This window comes from Halyomorpha halys, unplaced genomic scaffold (genome assembly GCF_000696795.3).
Source record: "Halyomorpha halys isolate HHAL.00 unplaced genomic scaffold, Hhal_1.1 Scaffold777.1, whole genome shotgun sequence".
Taxonomy (NCBI): domain Eukaryota; kingdom Metazoa; phylum Arthropoda; class Insecta; order Hemiptera; family Pentatomidae; genus Halyomorpha; species Halyomorpha halys.
The window spans coordinates 522,780-541,665 of record NW_027107689.1 but is presented as its reverse complement, the minus strand read 5'-3'; the positions used below and the strand labels follow the sequence as shown (position 1 = coordinate 541,665).

The 18,886-nt window shown below is 28.1% G+C and overlaps 2 protein-coding genes across 9 annotated transcripts in view; one reads left to right on the top strand and one right to left on the bottom strand.

The window, feature by feature from the left end:
- Positions 1-1,589: 1,589 nt before the first annotated feature.
- Positions 1,590-18,886, bottom strand: part of Ask1 (apoptotic signal-regulating kinase 1) — a 44,350-nt gene continuing 27,053 nt past the window's right edge. The window contains exons 18-26 of one of the 2 annotated variants that reach the window (XM_014429203.2): positions 18,557-18,640; positions 16,439-16,685; positions 15,035-15,193; positions 13,893-13,998; positions 12,179-12,338; positions 11,886-12,029; positions 11,590-11,710; positions 6,986-7,062; positions 1,590-6,574 (exon numbers count right to left, since the gene is read on the bottom strand). In XM_014429203.2, the coding sequence (XP_014284689.1) occupies positions 6,430-6,574; positions 6,986-7,062; positions 11,590-11,710; positions 11,886-12,029; positions 12,179-12,338; positions 13,893-13,998; positions 15,035-15,193; positions 16,439-16,685; positions 18,557-18,640 (1,243 nt within the window). In that variant the 3' untranslated portion in view covers positions 1,590-6,429. The remainder of the gene's footprint in view (positions 6,575-6,985; positions 7,063-11,589; positions 11,711-11,885; positions 12,030-12,178; positions 12,339-13,892; positions 13,999-15,034; positions 15,194-16,438; positions 16,686-18,556; positions 18,641-18,886) is intronic. The other variant, XM_014429204.2, reaches the window with a different exon arrangement.
- Positions 9,085-18,886, top strand: part of LOC106686097 (uncharacterized) — a 31,335-nt gene continuing 21,533 nt past the window's right edge. Inside the window, exons 1-5 of one of the 7 annotated variants that reach the window (XR_010843073.1) lie at positions 9,085-9,185; positions 9,328-9,450; positions 12,549-12,693; positions 13,254-13,389; positions 14,503-14,776. Coding sequence is in view for 1 of the 7 variants with exons in the window: in XM_067046061.1 (XP_066902162.1) it covers positions 9,172-9,185; positions 9,328-9,450; positions 13,254-13,389; positions 13,599-13,682 (357 nt within the window). In the remaining 6 variants the exon portion in view is untranslated. Of the gene's footprint in view, positions 9,186-9,327; positions 9,451-12,548; positions 12,694-13,253; positions 13,390-13,598; positions 13,900-14,502; positions 14,777-16,575; positions 16,704-18,886 lie in introns of those variants that run through there. The other 6 variants (XR_001343950.3, XR_001343948.3, XM_067046061.1 and 3 more) reach the window with 6 other exon arrangements.

Here is an 18,886-nt window from a genome sequence, read left to right as displayed (position 1 = left end):
ACATACAGAAAATATTTGTACTGATAGTTGTCACAACCATTAACATTGTGTAAACAATGCCATAACAGCACTGCTGTCCCATCAGGATTTTCCTGATAATTTGTAGTACTATCGTCTGTCTGTGCATGTGCGGCCTTATAACTACATCATACTGATAGCATAAGAGCTCAAGAGAAAAAAAAAGTCTATTATTTCACCCCAATTTTTTATTAGTTTAATGAAAACTATGTACAATTAGTAGTCAGAATAGATGACCCTGCCAAGTATAGTTTGTCGAAATACAAAATGGCTGTGTGGCGGTTTCAAAATGTTAAAAAAACAATTAATTTTTCACTCGGAGCTCCATATCGTTAAAACTATATACAACACTAGAAAACCTGATTGTACATATTTTCAAGTAGAGTGAATTTGCTAAAATATGAGTCTTAACAGAGCTTTTTACATTCAATAGTTCCCGAGATGCTTTCAGAAAAACTGTATCTCAGTACATTTCATAGAAAATGTACTGAGAAATCATTGGTTAGTGATTTTATTGTGGGAAGTCTATATCTCAGGAACCATAAGACGTATAGATGAATATTAGCACTTAAATTAAAGCTAGTTTTAATGTGCTATAAAGTTTTTCATGGTGTTTATCTTTGTAGGAGATGTATTTTTCATATTTGCTAAAATAAATTGATTTCTAATTATTTGGACAAAATTTCATTAGTAAAATTCATATTCATATGCAAATATCATAAAATCTACTACCTCTACGAAGAAAAATGTTGTAAATTACTTTATAGCACATTAAACTATCTTTAATTTGATTGCTGGTAGACATCTGTACATACATTGATTCCAGAGATATATTTTTTCACAAATCAACAATTTTATCCGAACAACTAGAAGACATTATCTTGTTAATTTATTCTGGCAAATATAATGAAAACTACTACTCCTATGAAGATAAATGTCATAAGCTGCTTTATAGCACATTAAACTAGCTTTAATTTGAGTGCTAATAGACATCTATACGTCCTGAGATAAAGATCTCCCACAATAAATTCACTAACTACTGATTTTTCAGTATATATTTCATTAAATGTTGCTTTTTAAAATCTCGGGAACTATAGAATGTAAAGAGCTCTGTCAGGGCTCATATTTAAGCAACTTTAGTCTACTTTGAATGATTTATTATCAGGTTTTCTAATGTTGTAAGTAGTTCCAAAGATATGGAGCTACGAATGAAAAATTAATTTTTTTTTTAACATTTTGAAACCGCCACACAGCCATTTTGTATTTTCCCTAACTATACTAGGCAGAGTAATCAATTAATAGTAATAACAATAAATAGTTCTGGTTAGTATTTTGATACCTTTATCAACTTATCTTTCTCCAACTGTATATTTACTGTTTGTTATTTTTCTATCGTGAAATCTTTTGTTTTATTTAATTATCAGCTTTATCTTTATAATTATCCAGATTCACCGTCATACTGTCTTTCTGGTGTGAGAACACTGATATAAGAGATGTCTTTCAGATGGAAATGAGACCTGACTGAATGAAAATGAATATAAGATAAGGGATTAGAAAATAAAAGGAGCAAGTTTAGTTACCAAAAATCTTAATTTATTGTTATTGAGAAACTTACAAAAGCATGCTAAAATTTATGGAAATAATAATGATTGATCAAAGGACAGAAAACTTTTTAAAAATAATAATGTAAGCAAAATTAATTATATCTCAAATTATATAACAACATACTGCAGAGATTCTATCACAAAAAATCATCTCAACGTTAAACCTAGGCATGGCTCTTCTTACTCATTAGGTTACATAAAATTATATAGTTAACTGTCAGATTAACTAATTGGTACATCAAGACACACAAAAAACAAATTAAATGACATTTTCTGTTAAACATCCAACAGAGAACATAAGTTGAATATCAGGGATCAAGTCTTTCATGTCGTAAGAAGGAACTTTTGGAAATATTGCTGTAAATCACATCATACTGTGTACTAAGAATTTTATAGTACGTTCAACACACTACAAATAGAATTAATTGAAATAATACAACTGTTATAAAAACTAATTAGGTTAGAATCATCAAAGCCAATTTGATTCTATGAATATATAATATCATAATTATTTGTTAGTCAATTAGCATTTACATATATATTATTTATATACATTGTATAATATCATAATAATGTCATTATATTATACTTTTTTTTTCTTTTTTTTTTTTTACTTTTTTCTTTTAATTATAAAAATAATCTTTGTGTACACTGTTTTCTTTTCTTTTGAAGAGAAACAATATTATTTAGTACACTAAATATATTTCAAAAATATTACCTTTTTTCTTTTTATTTTCGCACAGCCTAATACATCACACGATTAAAACAAAGAGGTAGTCTGTTCCAAAAGTTAACACAGAAACATAAGTTTTATAACAGAAGATGTTTCCACATTAAAACACATTATTAATTTTACTAACTTTAGTAACAAAAATAAATAACAATAACAAATATCAAAATGAAAAAAAAAAAAAAAACAATACAATTATTATCCACAAATTTCTAAGAACATTTCCCATTAAATCAGATACATATACATCACTGAGACCGAATTCGACAATATAAAAAATAAGGATATATTGATGGCCTCTTAAACCAGCTTTTATTATCCTAAGGATAGCTTCTCACCTTCCGAGAATGAGTAGGTGATTGAGTTATATGAATATATGAACGCCAGCATAAAACAACAGAATCTAGAAAGAGGCAAAATAAAAAAATTGCCCCGAGCTGACATTAAATATATTGTTAAAACTACTATTTTTAAATTTATATTATAAATTTTTAAAAAAATTATTGATATAATAACTATAAAATAGTTCATTAATAAAAAAATAACATAAATTTTAGTGAATTAAATATTATAGGATTTAAAAATCTGTGATTGATACCAAAACATTCAGCCCTAATTAAAAAAACTGGTAAATGTACTGAAAATATCTATATATCTTTTTTTAATCCTTTAATTTTTACTAGAAAAAAATTGTCTGCATGATGATATAAATGATAAATTCTTAATAAAAACTGAGTATCAAATAATAATTTCTACATTTTGTATAATAAATATGTATGAATATTTGTAATTATACAATTAAGCACGGAATATACAACAGAAACTAAAATAGGAAAATTTACTATGCAGTCTTTTTTATTTTTGTACTGCACGTATTCTTTTGGAGTATGAATATATGAAATCAATAAGAAAAACTTATTATTTAAAAATTCACGATTAAATATTTAATAAGTAAAATACTTAAACAAAAATTGTAATAACAATTTATTTAATAATTTAATGAGGTGTAGATAGTTGACCGTAGATTAATGCTTGTAGAAGTTTGTCGGGGGGTGCGGTCTGCAAAGAACAACATAAATAAACAAAACCATATTTATATGCACTTGGCATAAAATAAATAAATATGGTTTTGTTTATTTATGTTGTTCTTTGCTGACCGCACCCCCCGACAAACTTCTCTAAGTATTTAATAATTTGTGTATTAATTTGTCTTTAGTATGTACAGCATTCTAAGTATGCCCATGATGAAAATTTTCAATATGCTACAAGCCTAATTCCAAAACCTTTTAACAAAGTACATGTCTCTTACATATAGGTTATAAGGTTATTTAATAATGAGTCGCTCACTTTTTAGCATCAAATTTCAAGAAAACTCCCCAATTTTCTAATGAGTGAGAAGTAAATCTTCCGATTGTTCTCTGACTTCTCAATTTTCCCTGTGTGTAGACTACTAATTAGTGATGGTTATTATCTGTGTACTATGCCAAAAAATTGTATTTAGCAAGGAGATGCACCTAGCTTGAGAGCTATTTTTTTGTCAAAATTCTTTCAAAGAAAACTTCCTAATCAAATTATGTTTCATAGCAGATGAAACCCAGCCGTCAAGAGAAACATTTTTATTAATAATTCCAGAAAAAATGAGCCTAAATACCTTTGGAACAGACTATAAAATTTAATATTGTACATTATAATTTCTCTTAATCTAAGGCTTAACAATTAATTAATTAATTAACAATTAAAAGAACTTAGTACAACTCTTCAAACTATTTACACTGATACAACGCTTCAAATGATGAACTTCTGTTAATACAAAAATATAAGCACTAGAATTGGCGATAGTTTCACTGCGCTGTCGATAAAATTTCCGATGTCACACTTTTTTCTCCCAAAAATTTCATCTTTTGGTTACAAAAAAATTATTATATTACTACTAAATTAATTATTTAAAAAAAAAGAAATTTTTAAATTAAAATGAGAAGATATGATAGGTGCAGTCAGGAATGAAGAACAAAAATGAGCAAATTTTATTTTATTGTCCCAATGTTTCAGCTAGAATTTCAGGCTACGTACAAATAAGCTAAAAGACATGTTAGAATAAAAATGAAAACATAATAACAAGAAAAAAAAGATAAAAAACAGCATGAAAAATATAAAATAAAAGATTTTAGGAAGATTGTCCAGGTGATGCTCAATAAAGGAACGAAATAGTTAAAAAACTATTCACTGGTAATCAGATAGGTTAGTATTAAATAGTCTTTTCACCATTTTGTACCTTTATTGACTGACTCTCAGACAATCTTCCTACAATTTATGACATACAGTCAACTACTAATCTTCCAATAGAAAAAAGAAATGAAAACCAGCCAAGTACATTACTGTAAATATTGAAAATCTTTTTTTAATCTTACAATAATGTTTGACATTTTTAATCCTACTGTAAATTTTGTTTTACTTTCTGTAATATATTTCATACTGCTTGTCATGATTTTATTGTTTTTATTATTTTATATCATATTATTTATTATTATTATTTATATTTACTTATTATTTTTATCATTTATAATTATTATAAGTTATTGTAGTGTTATTTTGGTATATATCTGGAATATAGTGTTGTATGTGGGAGAATGAGATTACAGCAGTATTAAGTTTTACATTTTGCTTAAGTCGGCAGAAGCGTGAGCTCAAAGATATGAACCTGAGTGTACACTTCGAAACGCCGAACCATATATTGGTGGACAATTTTAGGTATACTGTGTTCAAAATCTTGTTTTTTAAATTTATATTTTTACATTTATAAATTAGTTTATATATATAATAAAAAGTAACAAATCCTAGTACTTTTTTGAGTAAGATAGAGAATTTGGAATACGAATTTTTGTTTTTTTCATTCAAACTGAATTGTTAAGTATGATTAAATGATTTTATTGTGTTATTTTTCCATCTAATACAAAAGATAAGTTGTCAGATTTTATTATTATTGAAAAAAAGAAGTTATTTTATTTATAAAAAAATTGTTTTATAATATTTACATTTTTTTTTTCCATTTTATATTGTTTTTCATATTTTTTATTATTTTAATTCTTAACATAGTTATTATGTTGTTTATATTTATCCAAGAAGAAAGCTTGAAATTAAGGCAGAAACGTTGGCACAGTAAAATATGTACCGCTTGTTATTGTTCCTCACTGCTGATCGCACCTTTACTATCATCTCCTCACATTAATCTACGGTCAACAATAAACACATATTTTAATCAAAGATTGTTGTTAAACTTAAAAATCAATAAAATAAGGTTTTTCTTTATTTAAAAAAATAATATAATTCAAACTGAGCTGGAAGAGAATTTCATTTATTAATTGAAACTCAATCAATTAACCAATAATTGAATTCTTGTTATTCTGTGAAGTACCCCTCCCAATAAACAAAAACTGTTGTTTTAAACTTTAAATTTAGTTATATTTCAGAAGTTGAAAATTGAAGTTTCCAGTCTAAAATAGGAATAAAAAACCACTTAAATCGATTTTGCTCATGTTCATTTGCTTTATTCATTACACCTTCACCTTCAGTTTTTTTTAACATAAAGTAAAATTTCAAATGTAGTATGTCACCTGTGATTAGTACTAAAAAGACTTCAAATCAACCAATAACATTTCTTATATGTGGGATTATTTGAAAAGGAACCATACAAATGTTTATGGTATAAAGTATATTTTAATTAGACTAAATCTTTGGGCCATTGAAAATAGGTTTAAATTACTTTATTTTGGTTTAAGAGACAAATAAAAATAAAGTTTCAGCCACTTAAAGAATTTATCAGTTATTGTCCTCTCGATTGGTACAAATTTATGCTCCACAAATTTCTAAAAATTGTAATGTAAGTCCTGGACAGTTTATGTTAATTGTTCCATGGTTCCATAACTGTCCATAGATACTATCGAACTATCGCCAACCCTAATAAGCACTAAATAAACTCTAATAAAATATAACAATCCTAATATTAAAGCTCAGATTCAATTAAATATAATCTATGGCAATGACGAATACAATGTACAATATAATTACACATGCAAAGAGTCATATCTGATGGTGATTAGAGTTCTCGATATGATTGTATACTTTTCCCCTGTCCCCTGAGGGTTTTCTGGTATTTTGCAATGGAGGCCTATGCTCTTTCCTCCAGGCAACGATAGCATTCCAAATTCTAAGCTCTACTCCGCCTCTATAAAAAAAAGTTTTTTTATATATGTTTTTATCGTGCAATATTACATTCTGTCAAATTTATAGACAATGATATAAGGATCCTAGAGCTCATTCACACCACATTTAAAAATATATATATCAAATGAAAGTAAAATAAAAATAATAATACTAATTTGAAAAAATAAATAAACATAATTAAACTTAGAGTAAAATGCCATTTCAACCTTCCGGGAGGATCACAGGGATGGGTAATGCTAGATAGGACAATATTATTTTTGGTAAATGATTTTCCATGATAAGCGTGCACATTGGTAATACATTGTTTTCCTTGGTAATATTTTTTTTTTAATATAATTAATTTTAAATAGCATATACTCTTAGTGGACACACAGTATTAAAAAAAAAAATAAATGTAAATTTTAATACTTACTTTAATTGAAGTCTTCTCAAATCATCTCTTGCCATGTAATGCAACACATCATTCAATGTATATTCTTCGGCTACGAACTAAAAAGGAAGTAAATAGTTAATATTTTTAAAAATAAATACATATTTATAGAAGTCTAAAATAAAATAATAAATAATTTAGTCATTAAATGACAATATTCTAGGTAATAAAATCTATTTATTCAAATTAAATTAAATAATAATTAATAATAATTATTTTCGATACTCAACATCTCCTTTTACTTCCCCAAGGACATATTAAAAAAAAATCCTATTAAAAAAGTTTAATTTAACGTCTGCTGTAAATACACATTTTTTATCTTTTGAATAATCATGAGTATATATTAATAATAAAATATATATTAATTATAATTTTTAATTTTAATTATATGAATATGACTTTTTAAAAATCCAATTTTTTTTTTACTTTATTTATTGATTCACACCTAAGCTCAGATTGAAGAATACCAGAAAATTTTATATCTTACAAAATGGCAAGAACGACATGATAGAGACTGCTCACTGCTACCTCTTCCTGACTTTACTTGATTTTATTTGTTAGCTAGGGAGATCCCTCATCCAACTCCTTTTTAGTCTTCGGTACATGTTGTAGGGAATATTTGTGGTAGCCATATCTAGCACTAGTTTATTGGATTAGTGTGGTGATAGAGTTCGTCAAGAAATGTCTTGTATGATGTTTAAATGTCATCTTGTACAGTAGGTATGTGTGCAGTGTTCTGTTACTGATGTACCCTGGAGATTGTGTAATCTGATGTAATGTTTTTTGAACTGTTTATAGTTTGTTTATTTGTGAAGCATATGTTCAAATGGTTTCAGTAAGTAGGTGTGTGTGTGTACTCTCTGTATCAATTTTAGGGCGGATCATTTGAGAGAGTTGAGGCGCTTTAGGTGTTTATTTAACATAAGCTGTATCTGCTTAACATGAGGACCCCATGTCATTCTATCAAAAGTCAGTCCTAGATATTTTAATGAATTAGTTTGTGGAATCGGTTTGTTATCAATGGGTATACATGTGGCAAGACAGAGAGTGAATGTTATTTGTCAGGGTTTATTATTTGGTTTTATTTTCTAAAATTTAAACAAGTTCTGAATTTTTATTAAATAGTTTTGTAGGGTCAGTGAAACTTGTATGGAGTTCATGTGTCGAGTGTGGATGGCCCTATTGTCGGCATAGGTCAATGTAAGGGTATTTTTGTGTTAATTCAATTTTAAAATTAATTAAACATTAGAATTCACACTTTTATAAGTTTACATTATTTATTCAAAACCCAAATATTTCCCTAGAGCCGGGGATTTCCCAAACCCAACTTTACGGTGTCAGCACAGAAGAGAGAACTAACCATTTTTTCCTTGCTCAGTGCCATAGCTATGACGTAGTTGGCGCTAATAAAATGATGAAATTTTCTTAATTGATTCACATTTTTTTTTTTCTTAAACTAAAATATATATAATAATATCCGGTGGCAGTCAAGTTCTTAAAAAAATCCACAAAACATTCATATATCAGCTGATTAAATGGCATGACGACAATAGTCATAATTGTTAAATAAAGGTATTTACACTTTATTTGACTAAATTTTATATATATACATTATATAGTCCTTATTTAAATTAAAAGAAAAGAAAATATTTTATACGATTTTCCAGAGGATCGCAAACAGGTTTCCTACATAAAAAAATTTCAGTAGGAAAATCAGTCTTATAAAGAATTAAATTCTATTCTTTTAATCTACTCTACATCTGAAAGAAATATTACCTCCATAATTAAACTGTCCAAAGCCAAAACTAGATTATTCCAATGAGTTTCAACTCAAACTTTTTTGTAATTTAATAAAAATTATAGTTACCAAGATATGACTGTACTAGGAAAATTAGAATTTAAAACTAATGTTTAAACTTTTTTTTTTAAACTATTATAAATAAATAAAAATATACAATATAATGTAACATATTTACTTAATTATCTACTTCAAATATTTAAAATGGTGATTATTTTTATCAATGACTCGTTCATATTAGCTAAAGTATTACGTAATAACTGAGTCATATTTCTTGAGAATAATTTTAGGCCTTTGACTCATCTTTCTGTTCCACTCACTAGTTGCATTTGTAGTCCTCAGTGTCCAGCAATGCACTAATGCAGTTCCAATGCATAATTTGAAGTATGACATTTTATGTAGAATTTTTAAAGAAATTTTCATTGTTTATTATGAAAAATTATTTTCAAATTTTAAATAATATTTTATTTCTTAATAAGAGATAAAAGTTAATAATGACACTGACTAAACAGTATAATCATTGCAGGAATAAACAATGTGACAAAAATCAAGTTGGCAATACTGGAAAAAGAAGAGATACTAAATCGGTGATAAATCAGAACATAATGAAAAAAAAAACAACAAAGAAACAATGCTATAGATTTACAAGGTAAACTTCTATTTTACTATTTCAATAAATACATTTAAATCATATATTTAAATACATGCACACTACTTTGCTTGAATAGTGCCACATCAAAGAAAAACAAGTTTTTAATTCTATAAAATTATTCTCAAAAAGAAGGGTTGATTTTATTTTGAAAAGAAAGTATTCCAAAAATACTACAGTAGACAGGGGTTTCTTTCAATATTATGGTCCCTCTATATACTATCTTTAAACTACTAAGGGTTGTCAAAATGTACCACATTGTACAGAACAATCTGTAGAATTTTTAACCACCACAATACATTGTCATCACCCGTGTATGCTAACAATCTACTTATGCAATCAGATCTACGGTACTTTACCGGTACCAGTGATCGTTCAACACTCGTCCTTTTTACATCCAAAACTACGATTGTATATCTTGTTGCATTTTTAAGTATAAGCAATTTGTCATATGTATAGTGAAATTAGGATAAAATATTTTGGGCAGCAGACCTGCTCTCCAGAACAGATACTCAGTTTAAATGGTTCTAATTGGAGAGCTCTTAGGAACTATGTGAGACAGGCTGCACTGGAAACAGCTCAGTTCGTTAATATGTGAGGGATTTTTATTTTATTTTTTTTTAAATTTTATTCACTTAAAAAATTACACTCAATATGGTCCGACCAGATGACAACATCTATCGGTCGGTGCCAAAATAGCACATAAAAATGATAGACGTAAGTGAATATTACAGTTTAGACTATTAGGGCGTTGTGGAGGCTATACAAGTTTTAAATTTTGAATTTATCTCAAGTGATACAATCAATAATTTAATTAACAATTATTAAAATGAAAATAAAATAGAAAATAAAAATAAAATAATAATTATAAAAAAAAAATTAAATTAAACTAATAAAAATAACTGAGAGGACTTCGAAGTGAATAATGAAGTTGCAAATTTACAATTAGTTAAGTAATATAATAATGAGAATAAAACAAGATGATAAAGAATATGATAAAAATAACGGATCAACGCCATACTACAGTTGGATATTACTGTTTCGTTTCTTTTAACATAAATACCATATTATTTTTTTAGATTGCTGACTTGGTTTTTTAAACTATATAACTTATATTTTTTTTTAAAGTTTTGTCATTTAAGTGTTTTAGTTAAAATTTCATAAAGGCTTTGACAAAAAATGAATGTTTTGCGGATTTTTATTGGAAGTGTGTAAAATGATTGAATGAATACATAAATAAATAAATTTATATACTTTAAAAATATAATTTGATAGTAAAAAAAATGGAAGGAGTGTAAAAATCCTTAAAGGCAGCAGAACCTAGAACATAGTTGGTGAAAGCTACGAGAGCATTAAACACAGTTCAGGACAATCCACAGAGAAAGGCAAGTACTCTCTCTACCACTCTGAACACAAGTTAGAAAAGTGACCTCCCTTGACGATAATGTATTGACAACCATAGTCAAGGTGTTAAAGCAATCTGTTTTCAATCGAAATAAACCTTTTATCCAAAAACTTGATTTAATAGCATCAAAATTTTGCCAAATCCTAGTTTTAAAATATTTTTAATTTACTTTCATTGAAACATATAGCAAAATGAAGTAATACGATCATGAAAAACATCAAATTCGAGTTCAATGAATACACAGGTTTTGAGGTCCCCTATCAATAATAACCAAGTTTTACAAAATGCTATAGGAGTGTCTCTGTAAGTATATCAACAGTCTTGCTCAGACATCAAAATTTGAACAAAACTGAAATTATATATTTAAGGTAAGTATACGGATGGGATATAATAGCAACCTTTTCCCTAACATCGAATGTTCAAAACCCCCAATTTGATTTTTCTTTCGGAAAATGGCTCAGTTAAAACCACCTTGGGTGTCATGGGCTTTATAGTTTCTAATAATGGAATTCATTAATGATTTGAATCATTAATTATCACAAAATCTAGTGGATCTAGGAGGATGGCTGGAAACTTAATTAAATAAATGAGTCCTGAATAAAGGATATTTTCACTAAAACCAACTAGATGTCGAAATTCCAAAATTAAACAGTATATGTCAAGCAAAGGATAGGGGTTCCTTCGCGAAATAAGATCATAAAAACCAATTTAAAGTAGAAATTATAAAAATTTACTTTATTTATGGACTGTTCTTCTATGTTCATAGATTGCAGCCAGTTCACAAGCTTGTTGTCGGGTGTTGTGTCCGATGATACGCTTATCTGTGGTACAAGCCTTTTCTGTCGCAAATCATCCCTAAGTGGACAAAATTAAAAACATCTTTGATCAATTACAAAGGATATTACTTCATTAATTTTTAAAAAATTATAAAAAGTGATATAAGGTCATACAATGAAACAAATTGATAAAATTTGTTAGACAATTCTAAAAAAAAAAATTTGTTCTGTCATAAATAATAAACATTTCTTACGTAGATGAATAGTCCGATACAGAAATAGGAGAATAACTGCCAGACATATTTCTCAAAAACTCAACAATTGTTTTATGCTCGTCGACCATCTGTTTTAAAAAACCCAACATATTCTTCTGAACATCAACCAGCTCCTGCATCAGCCTTAAAAATAACAATAAAATAAATCCATTAATACAATTAGATATAATATTTAGTAGCTTTATCTATAATATAGCTAATAAATATAGAACCTAATATTTTTTTTAAAACACATTATAAGTAATTTTAGAACAAATTACAATAATACATACTTGTAATTTTCATTCTTAAGAGAACCGATTTGTGCCCTAAGCCTCGGCCTCAGGTTTGGCTGATAGCTGCTGCTTATGCTCGTCGGCTGTGAGTTGACAGTGGAATTGACCGAGGGTGTTCCTTCTGTCTGAGTTCTCTCAATGTCTTTCTCTATTAACTCTAAAAGAATAACACAATTTAATATAAATATATGACATATAAATATAAAATCGCACTTAAACAGTACAACAGTATTGCTTAAATACATTCGATTAATGCAAAGTTAAAATTTTGTCCAAAACAAGTTTTAACCATATTTTAAAAAAAAGAAAAGGTTTAGTTTAAAATTTCTTTTATCACATTAAATTATTATTATTTAAATATTTTTAGAGATGAGTGCGTTTCATGTCGTAGAATCAGTTGAACAAAGAAAATATAACCAATACAGTCTTCAGACAGCCATGGCAAACCTTTCTGCATATATTGAACACGAAAATACACAAAAGAATTAATTACAGGAAAAATAAAATCAAAGGTATTGTAATGTCTTTTTTCTTTTATTTTATATTTAGTTGAATAATAGAATGTTAAGAGTAATTTGTTTTTACATTGTAAATTAGCTTCGTTAAATCAAAGAACAAGATAAAAAATTTTTAAAAATTAGAAGATATGGGATTACAAATAAAATATCATTAAATAGTAGACATGGCGGCTCAATTTCAAAGTCAGCAGAATCGCTGCTATGCTTAACAAATATTTTCTTACAACTTCTATTAAAAGCAAGTTCGATAAAAATTTCATCATTATTTTAATTTTAGATAGTTTTCTTTTTCATTTATTTTAAAATGAAATTTAAATTAATGAAATTTAATTTCACTTAAATTAAAAAAATATTTGGTTTTAAAATGAAAGGAATTATTTTTTATGAATATATTAATTTATATATATACATATATATTGTAATATCCTCTTTTTGAGTAAATAGTATATTTTTATGTATAAAGGGTTTTTAATATGTTTTTATTATATTTATCGTTTCAATATTGTTCGATTGCTTTGTTAAACCAAAAAAGAAAGCTAACCAATTTTGTTCAGTCAAATATGGAGTGGAAAGATCGTTATTCAAAACAAAGATGGCGTGTCTAGCCAAAGTTCGTTGAATTGCGGCCATGTTGAGCAGATTAAAATATTTGAATCTCCTGACACAGCTCAGCCTGTCTTATTGTTCAAGGTAATCACATTGAACAACAGTCAACATAATTGTTAATGTTTATATTTCATTAATGAAGTAGTTGTAACACATATGAATTTATTTATTATAATCTGAATTCATTACAATGAAAACCTTTAGACCTAAAAATCTCCTGAGTAAAGCAATATTGAACATACTTTCAAAGGGAATTTGTTTCTTGTTTTGAGATTCTTAATATACATTTTCAGTCAAGACACTTAACCCTGGAACACCCAGCAAAAACCGAGGCCACCCACAATATATTTTATATTTTTACTTCTGATTATTGGTAATCTAATTTGAAATTGTGATAATTCAGATTAAACCATTAAATCATGACAATACAAATTATCAGAATTCTTTCATTAAATGTTGCAGAACACTTTTTTAAAATTAAACATAGGATTATTAAAAAATATTATATGGTTGGATCTTAAAAGAAAAAATATAATTAAAACATATTAAATATTAAAATATGGTTAAAAAATAAATAAATAAAAAACCTGGTGAAGTGATTGATACAGCAGTCTGAACAGCAGTTCTTATTAGTGCATCCAAAGCGAACATCCAATGTGGCTTGATTTTCCGGGATTTGAGAACATTAGTAATCTAAAAGAAAAATTAAATTGATGGTTTATCACACTAAAAGTGATGTGATATAATCTGAATATATCTGATCAATATATTGTAATATCCTTTTTTAAAATAAATAGTTGTTTTTAAATACAGATGGTTTTCAGTTATATTTTACTTTATGTATCAACATTCAATGTTTTTCATTTATTTTGTTGAACCAAAAGGCAAGCTAACCAATTTTGGTCCATTATAATGGACTGAAAATGCATCATTCAAAATATTCAAGATAGCGGCGTGGGCCCTCCCAAAGTCTGGTGAATTGCTGTTATGACAAGAAGATAGATTAAAATGTTATCAATTTTTGATATCTTCTATAATTATTGTATTTACACTAAATTTAAGAAAAAATAGAATAGGAGAATTTAGGAAAAATATACATTAAGAAAATCATAGACAAAAACTAAAAATGGTTGTGGGACAATCAATGTTTGCAACTACTATTGAACAATGAACAAAGGAAACTGGATATTTGTTTAGGTGTGGGAGAGATGACACCTCCTGGAAACAGGGGGTGCTGACATTCCTTTGTTTACGGTGAGTGGCAGATAAATAGAAAGAAGATATCAAGAGTCTGCAGGGATCCAAGAAGAGATATCATTGAAGGAAGAAAGACACTTTTTGTTTCGATCGTCAGTGGACTGGACGTGCCCCGGAAGCTAGAATAGGACTAATCCTTCATTTACAGTCAGAGGTAAATTTTGAGAAAGAAAACATCAAGAACCATCAATCATCAAAGAACCATATATAATTGGTTAGTTTGCTCTACCTAAGATTTAATTATATTTGTAAAAGTAGCTATAAATTTAGTTAAGTGTCATTGTGTTCCAATTGTCTGGAAAACTTGAAAAAAATTCTCATATCTAATTACTATTTAATCTTTTCACTTAAACCTTGTAATCATCAAATCTATATTTCAGATCTGAGAATAATTAAAACTATAAAATTTCCTTTTATTTATTTTAATAAACCTAGAATATTACAATATATTAGCTCGACTGATAGTACTAACAGCATCGTGAAATGAGTATAACGCCAACTGTAAATGATCAACAGCGATCGCGTTCGAATTGAATTCTTCCTTCACTTGATTAATGGCTATTTCCATTGCCTCTTTATTCTGTGTTGTTACATAATCCTTTATGACATCGACCAGGAACTCCAGATGATGCTATGAAAAAAAAAAATTAATAACAAGATTATATAATTGAAATAAATAAATATACATAATGCGAAGATATTTGTATACCTATGAAGATGGTAGAAATATTAAAAATGTGAGTTTTTGCCAAAAACTTTGGTTAAATATATATTAAGGTTTATATAAAAATGAAAAAGGTAAATCAAAGAAAATAAAAATAAGATGTACAGTCAAAAGTATAAATAAACAAGAATTACAAAAAGATATTAGACAAAAAATAAAAAAGTCATATCAAGAAGTTAAAATGAAGTTATAATAGTTATATATTTCAATTAATATGTGATATTGCATCATAAATAAAAACTTTTGTAGGATGCGTAAATTTTCATATAAAATTTCTCATAAATTAAAATAATATATATCAGGAAACTTGCTACCTAAAGGGACTTATACTTCAAACATTATGACAAATATATTAATGTTTAAGAAATAACAAAACTAAATAAATAAATTAAAAAATAAATCTGTACTGCTACAATCCATGAAGGGCCAAGGGGTGCACTAAGAAAGTACTGTTTCCAGACCAACGGTTGTGCAAGGATGTGATTTGGTCAAAATCACGCTTGACCACCAGATTTTTCCCCAATTAAAGGTACCCACTTTATGACGCTGGGTGGACCATGGAGGGATATCGGACCCACAGGGTTGGCTCATGACTATAGTAACAGAGTAAATAATTATCTGACACAGTCAGATTCCAACATGAGTTAGGACCCTACTAACTCCTAGGGGAGGGGGGAAAGTCGGTTGGCGAGAGTTCCGGTGAATAAGCTGGTTGCTTCAAAACTTCATATTTTAATTCATTTAATTTCGCAGTGCGGTGTATGCAGCCACTTTGGGTGTGTCCGACAGTTTTTCTGTTGCAGAGAGGTGTCTGCTGAGAAGGAATATTCAAGTGGTTACTAAAAAATGAATACATTCGCTCATCTATCAAAACAAGTTTCTTAATTTTAATTAAGCGTTTCCATTCCACTCTTCAGAATAAATCCCTTATTGGATTGAAGAGAAGTTTCACTGAATTTTTTTAACAAATTCAGGCAGATTTACTCTTTAACTAAGTTTAACCGGCCATCATTCCCAATAAAGGTTTACTCAAGAATTGAGATTAAATTTTTTTGGTGTAACGGGTAACAATCAACACTAAATGAAATTTCAGAAATCTCTGTTTCAACTGTGTGTTGTACAAGTTATGTTATATTCATTAAAATAACTTACCGATTTTAAAAGTGGATCTGCTATCTCAGTCTTAATCCTCTCTTCCCAGACAGAGCGAATGACATTTTTGTCTTCCGTCATGACTTCAGACAGTGTCTTCCTTCTCTGACTGTCTTTCTTCAACAGGAAGAAACCATCGCTCTCTAGCGGGTGCCTCGGAGCTCCTTCTATTACTTCCGGGGACATCAGGCTGGACCTTCTGGAAGTAGTGCTGGTTGGAGCTTCTTCAATTTCTGGAGTATGGATGCTGAGAAAAAGTAGTCAAGTATAAAAAATAACAAAATGGGTTCTGAAAAAAACAAAAAATGAAGAGTTTCTAAAAAACACCCCAAGTAGTCAGAATATCCCAATTCTGGAAAAATAAAAACTTTTATTTATCATATCTTATAAGTCAGACAGGTGGGATTGATTACTGGGGGTCGGGGTAGTACAAGAGCCCAAGAGGAGAAAAAGGCAGTTATTTCACTCCAATTTTTTGATAACTTTAATGAAATTAATCACTAGTTTAAATTGATGAGTCTGCCAAGTATAGGTAGGGGAAATAAAAAATGGCGGCGGTTTCGAAATGTTAAAAAAAATTAATTTTTCATTTGGAGCTCGATATCTTTAAAACTTCTGAGAATGACATTTAAAGTACAATAAATTTGCTAAAACATGAGCCCTAATAGAGCTATTTATGTTCAATAGTTCAGGAGATTTAGCTTTTTAAATTGCAACATTTCATAAAGAATTCACTGAAAAATAACTTGTTAGTGAATTTATTTTGAGAAATCAATATCTCAAAAACTATTCTACCTACACAAGGCTATTAGCACTCAAATCAAAGCTAGTTTATGGACTATAAAGTAGTTAATGACATTTATCTTCATAGGAGTAGGAGTTTTTACGATATTTTCAACAATTTTATCCAAACAACTAGAAATCAACATTTTGTGAATTTAGTTTGTCAAATATCATGAAAACTCCTACATGGATATATGCCATAAACTAGTTTATAGTACATTTAACTAGCTTTAATTTGAGTGCTGTCAGACATCTGTACATCTTATGGTTCCTGGGATATATTGTTTCATGAACCAAAATGTTTGTCCGAACTAATAGAAATCAACATTTTGTGAATTTAGTTTGTCAAATATCATGAAAAATACTACTCCTACAAAGATAAACATAATAAACTACTTTATAGTACATTAAACTAGTATTAATTTGAGTGCTAATAGACTTGTATACATCAAATAGTTTTTGAGATATAGATTTCTTAAAATAAATTCACCAACTACTGATTTTTCAGTGCATTCTTTACGAAATGTTGCAATCTTGAAAGCTATATCAGCTATAACTATTGAACATAAATAGCTCTATTAGGGCTCATGTTTTAGCAAATTTATTGTACTTTAAATGACATTCTCAGTAGTTTTAAAGATATCGCGCTCCAAACGAAAAATTAATTTTTTTTAACATTTCGAAACCACCGCCATTTTTTATTTCCCCTACCTATACATGGCAGACTCATCAATTTAGACTAGAAATTATACATAGTTTTCATTAAGATAATCAAAAATTGTGATAAAACAACTCTTTTTTTTTTAACCCCGGCTCTTATACTATTAGACTGGCCGGGCTGGAGATCCTGATTACCCTAAGTCAACAGTCCAATTGTCAAGAGAATTGATTGAGAAAAGATTGAAGGTCCAATTACCTTGAATTGGACTAGTAGAAGTCGAATTAGAAAAGTTCTACTGTACTTTTAGTAAGCATTCTTCTATATCATAAGAAATCCATATATACCTTTTCTGATTGCATTAAGCAATGCTGTATTATTTTATTAGTAAAATTATATTACAAGAAAGAATCATAAAAAAAATGAATTAATTTGGAAGGCCATAGATATTAATAATGAAAATGCAAAAAACAAACATACCCTTAACCAGAACAATTCACAAGATAAACATATTTTTTTATTTAAAGGGAAAAAGTGAAACATTCAAATCACAAACAAATTATTATTATTAGTTATGAGATAAACAATTGATATATTATTCATTCTTCTTTATTTTAATATGCAATATTAAATAGCAAGTGTATTATTACTATTATTTAATATGGTCGCTAGATTACCTGTTTATCGAGACTCCTCGTGGCATAACGATCGGTGCTAGAAGTTTCGGCCCTTTAGCCTTTTTCGGCTGTTGAGCGTTGACGCTGTAGCCAAACACAAACACAAAACAGTCGAAAGCCAAATCAGTAAACATAATGCAAACATGACTAAAGCAATATTAATATGAACGGGTGATTCCACATCAACTCAACAAACTTTTGAACCTTACTATCTCAGTTTTACTTCAGATATTGTATTGTTCAAGACTTGGAAATGTGAAATTTATTACAATTTCCTATATATTGTAATATGCTCTTTTTTAGTAAATAGTATATTTTGATGTATAAATG